The sequence below is a fragment of the Euphorbia lathyris genome, chromosome 3 (assembly GCF_963576675.1).
Source record: "Euphorbia lathyris chromosome 3, ddEupLath1.1, whole genome shotgun sequence".
Classification (NCBI taxonomy): Eukaryota; Viridiplantae; Streptophyta; class Magnoliopsida; order Malpighiales; family Euphorbiaceae; genus Euphorbia; species Euphorbia lathyris.
Window position 1 is genome coordinate 70,932,431 of NC_088912.1, and position 5,777 is coordinate 70,938,207.

Below are 5,777 nucleotides of genomic sequence, written 5' to 3' on the forward strand. Positions count from 1 at the left end.
AAAATGAAGATTATACACCAAAGTGTGAAATGGTGCAAAGGTTATACACCATTGACGAAATTTACCCAATTTAATTCATAATAAACCACATTAAATTTCATTTTTTTTTTCAATTCTTAATTTCTATTTTCAAATAGATACCCATTATTCGATTAATAATAAATATTAATAGATATTTTATTCAATTAATATTAATTCATTATCAATTTTATTATTATTATAAAATATGCTAATTGATTAAAACTAATAAAAATAAAATATTATCGCGACTGGAAAGCTTTTCAGCAGACTCCTAGCAAGTTGAGAGGTGCTCGGACAGTAGCTCTTCTATGGCATCCGCCTCTTCATGGTGCCATCAAATACAATTTGGACGCAACCATCTTTGCGGCTGAGGAACAGTGCGGGCTCGGAACTGTGGTGCGGGATGAGACAGGGTCCTTTTTATTTAGCAATAGCAGTCCGATCAAAGGTTTAAAGGATCTGAAAGTCCTTTAAGTCCTTGCAATACGTACTAGTATACTTTGGTTGGCGAGCCAGCACTTTACTCATGTTGAGTTTGAAACGAATGCCAAATTGGTAGTGGAAGGCATTCATTCTGCCTCGATGGATCTTTCTAAGTTTCATACACTGATACAGGATTGCAGGGTTATTCTTGATTCTAATCCTAATTTTAAATTTCATTTATCTATCGTTTAGTGAATGAGGCTACTCCTTCAGTTGCTAGGTACGCCCGTTCCAATGCTAGCGAGTACTTTTCTACTACTAAACCATCGAGTTAGCTGTTGGATATAATTTTTGAGGATGCAAATCCCACAATTTAATAATATGTTGATTGTGTTATATATATATATATATATATATATATATATATATATATATATATATATATATATATATAACATGTTGGACCAATTAAATAGTGTTGATCGCAACTAACCGTTACGAATTCTAGTAAAAAGTAGATCATAATTGCATTAAAAAGTAGATTATAATTACGTATGGAAATATGACTCGAACCTTTCATATTTTTATATATCACTCTTAATAAAGATAGTGATCTTTCATGTGGTTTGTAAACACATTATACAAACCTTAATGAGGCGTTTGGTATTCTATTGGGATAGGAATAAGAATAAATGTTAGGATATGGATAATGATAAATGGTTGGGATAAGGATAAAAATATTATAGTCGAGAATTATTATTCAATATTTGGTACGTGGGATATGGATATGGATAAAATCGCAAGAGCTTATCCCACCCTCTATTGGGTATAGGATTTGAGGGATAAAAGGCTTATCCCTCATCTGTCTCGCTCTTCTATCTCCCAAACAAACACGAGATAACTTATATCGTGTTTTTTATCCTTATCTCACCTCATATATCCCTTCTAACAAATACCTCGTAATTGATATTAACAGATTAAGGGTTTATTAAATAACTTTTAACTCAAATTTTAAATAGTTAAGATTAAACCGTTAATCTAAAAATAATATAAATTAAAAGTATTACTATATCCTCTCTTTTTTTTTTAATGTCACAATTAAAAAATATAGTAAAATTATATATTTTTAATATAACAATTAAAAAATGTAGTAAAATTATATATGAAATGTAAACATAAGAAGAAATCAATACTAGTCCAAAATTGTTTTTGCTCGCATACCTATAATGATCACGAATGGCTAATGACACTACACTGTAGACCCATTCCCATTGCTAAAGCAAGCTATAACATAAAATGGCACATTAACCTTGCATTGCATTGCTTGACAGAAAGATGAGAAAAACAGATGATTACGATCTAGGATCAGCTTCAGACAGAAAGAGCAAAGCTTTTGTCAATCCTATATTTGTATGTGTTACCAGAATCAGAAAGTTACTTCACCACCAATTTGGTGCTGCTGCTGCTCCTGCTTGTTGCTGAGCATAAATATCGGAGCATATATTCATTAGAAGAACAAGTATCTGCCAAATCCTGATGTATTCTAGTCATAGCCTTCTGCAATGATTTTAATGAAGGAAGAAGATTCCTTGAATTCTGTTGTATTGAGTTACCATGAGCTTTACATAATTCCTGTTCCAATAACCATTTTCAACTCATTACAATCCATCTGGACTATGTCATAAAAGTTGTGAATGTAGGAAAGTACCTGACACCATCTAAGTATAAACTCTATGTGCGGACAGCTTTCGAGAAGCTCAGCAAGTGCTTCTATTAACCTCTGTAGATATCTTTGAGGAATCGAGGCAGCTACTGCTGGAATGTCTAATGGGTTCACAGCAAAAATGCATTTTTTTATCAAGGAATCCTCGTTCAGACGAAGACTCAGAATCAAAGCTCTGTTTGGTTGATCTTCATTTAGCGCTTCATCCACAGCCTGTGCTTTTAAGAAAATAAAATTAGCTGATGCACAGAAGCTAACTGCTGTAATTCCTATATGCAAGAAAATGAATTACCTCTGGTGTAACGTCAATGTCGAGATCGGTAGGATCAAAGATAAAGGATTCATCAATTGAATAAACTAATACTCCCTCTGTTGTGGCTGCAGCAAAATTCCGTCCAGTGGGTGCAATTCTCAGGCATTTTGTTCGAATGATAGGCCTACCCCGATTGGGCATGGATCCTGGCAAATCATAACCCAACTTTCCCCTCACTTGTTTATCAACACCTTCCTCTGCATCAGAGTCATTATCGTCAATTAGATCAAGTGGACCAGCATCCGTCATTTTCTTTGAGTTCAGGAAGTCGAGGACTCCATCTAATGAGAGATTGTGAGTTATTTGAAACCGACGCAAAAGAACCTGTGAAAATGAACAAATGTCTAAACAAATTGCTATTTTTAACACCAAAAGCGACATTTTCAAGACGTAGTTAGTATAGAACTTCAGGTCTTTCCATTTTAGGCCAAATCGACTACAAACAGTTTCAAGTATATGCATATATATAAGCGAGTTGATTAACACATGTAACCTGAAAAGCAGTAATTTTAAAGAAGCACATCGACAAACCTGGTCAGCAACGTCATACATGCAAATAAATTTGCTGCTTCCACCAGCTAATATGTAACTTCCATCAGCAGAATAACACAAGCTTGTAAAGCACTTTCCAGCAGTTGAGTTTGCTGCTGATCTACGATCAGTCATGAGACGCCCACCAGCAATATCTCTACGTCCTTCAATGGTGTACATTAACAAGCCATCGATAGGATCCCAGAAATGAATCTGCCCATCCAATGTGCTGGAAGCCAATTGTTTTCCATCTGGGCGAAATACCACTGTAAGAACGTCATGTGTGTGTATAAATGGTTCAACAGCACCTTTTCCTTGAAAGACATCCCATAAACGAACAGTTTTGTCCCAAGATGATGAAGCCAACACAGCCTATTGTGACATACAGCTGTTCATTAGTCTCTCATGAATTAATTCAATGGTGAATAAAGAGACGAATCAAGGGTTGACAAACATATCGTGCAAACAAATAACAGCAGAATATAATGAGAAAATACCAGAAATTTAACAAAAAAAACTCACATTTGTAGGAGAGAACATTAATCCGTGCACGGGACCCTCATGACCGCTGAGGACATCCAATAAACGGCCCGTCTTCATAGACCAAACAAATATCTATAAACACATGAACATCATTAAGCAAAATATCAGGACACGTAAGTGATGAGAGTTTATTAGCATCAAATATATCAGAAATGTCTCTCAAGTACCTCAAAAGAATCTAAAGTTCCTGCACAAATTACTTCACTGCTCTGGTCAGCAGCTAAAGAAACAAACTGCCGAGAAGATGGGGTAGTGAATGTCCTAAAATTTCGATAGCGGAACAAATCCCATGCACGAACCGTCCCATCTAGAGATGCACTTAAAAGACAATGGTTATTAGCCATAAAATGGAGTGCAGTAACTGCATTAGTGTGCTCAGAGAAAGTCACAAAGCAAAAGCCTGATGAAACAGTCCACACCTGCAAAAGGAAATCACTGATAAATTTAGCTAATATTGAATTCAAGATCTGGAGGACAGTGAGAATATTTACAGGAAGTTATACCATATAAATTGAGCTAATGAACGCATGCATACAGCTTTTTGTACAAAAAAAAGACACAACACAGACAGCACAACTACATCCCCAGTAATAACTAATTTGTGTAGTAGAAGTATTAAATTAACGCATTCTATACAAGAAAAGCACATCAATAAGATAAACATTCATTCACCAAATTCTTAATTTACCTTCACTTTGTTATCATCTGCTCCAGTAGCCAAGAGTTGTGAATCTGGTGAATATGCCAAGCAATTCACATCAAAGTAATGCCCTTGTTGCTTCAATATATAACTCTCTGACCGCCACTCCCACACAAGCAATTGTCCTAACTTTGCACACCCAAAAGTTAACCAATTCCCAGTCTCATTAAAAACTGCAGTTGTAATCTTTTCCCTCGAAATAGACAACAAATGAATACAAACAAAATCAGGCATTTGGTATAATCCAAACGCACCATTAGAAAATCCCACCACCACCATATCAAGCAATCTATGGTAATCACAGGCAGTTAACTTTGCACCAGATTGCATAAATCCATGTTTCTTTAACAACTTCCATTCCCCTTTATGCAAATAACCTTCTATTTCGCTTGATTCGCCTTCTTTCCCATTGAAATCCTTCCTTTTCTTCACATTACTCTCACTTCCACCATTCAAATTCCCTTCCCTATCCTGCTCTGGTGTTTGTGGAGAGTCCAGCTCCGAAGATTGTTCATCATTATCAAATTTACTACCATTTGAGCTATAACTCCAACTAAAAATATAACCATCACGGGCAATTGTATAGGCCTTATTAACCTGATTGGTTTTTTTATCATAACCAAAGAAACAACCAACAATTGTATCTCTATGCCCTAGAAACAAAAATGGCTTATTCAAAATCCCTTTCTGCAATTTCTCAATACAAAAGAGTCTCGCAGTTAAGTCCTTCGATCCAACGAGCAAATACTTACCATCCGAGCTCCAATCCAAAGCAGTAACAGTATCCTCGCAATCCGCAAGAGTCCTAACTAACTCAAAGGCAAAAAATTCTTTCTTGAACCCCGGAGACCGCCATATTTGGACTAATTTTCCCGTGGCAACAGCAATAAACTTGCCGTCGGGGCTGAACTTAATAACATTTACAGGCTTCTTGAAAGTCATGCGATGAAGTACCACTCGGCGAGGAATATTGATGAAGTGACAGCGGTTGTTCTCATCAACCGTAAGAAGAAAGGTGCCATCAGGAGATGCAGCCAGGTGGCGAATGTTGGTCGAAGACTGCACAGGGAGAGTTATTGAGTGGGACTTTATCAGATCGGTAATGGAAACCCTGTTACCAACTGGAGAGATTAACTGGGTATTCTGAGTTATTACTGCGTTGCCTCCTCTGTAGGGAGCTCCAAGCAAGTTCTGGAATCTATAATTCATTCTTTTAGCCAAAATATACAAACTTCACTCTATTGCACTCCCTTTATATACAGAGAAAGTGATGGAAACAGAAATAAGAACTTGGAAGCTTGAGTAACTCAGTTTATCAGTAGAAGCCAGGTAGTGGCGGAACTAGAGGGGGCTAGCCGGGGCTGGAGCTCCGGGTCGCTGCCGGAATTAGATGGAGAAATATGTTCCAGCCCTCTGTGCAACGAAGAGTGAAGGAAAAAAGAGCTGCAGTTGGCGGCGTCAGAAATTTGAGCTGTGAAGGAATTAGGTCATAGAGTTGCAAAGAAGAAACGGAGCGCTTCACT

General features: G+C 36.8%; 1 protein-coding gene across 1 annotated transcript; it reads right to left on the bottom strand.

The window, feature by feature from the left end:
- Positions 1 to 1,552: 1,552 nt before the first annotated feature.
- LOC136222956 (periodic tryptophan protein 2-like) lies at positions 1,553 to 5,777 on the bottom strand. The gene is made up of 7 exons (XM_066010654.1): positions 4,243 to 5,777; positions 3,722 to 3,973; positions 3,534 to 3,626; positions 3,012 to 3,383; positions 2,460 to 2,804; positions 2,153 to 2,380; positions 1,553 to 2,076 (listed from the first exon to the last, which is right to left on the bottom strand). The coding sequence occupies exons 1-7, from the start codon at positions 5,461 to 5,463 to the stop codon at positions 1,879 to 1,881; spliced, it is 2,709 nt and encodes a 902-aa protein (XP_065866726.1). The 5' UTR covers positions 5,464 to 5,777; the 3' UTR covers positions 1,553 to 1,878.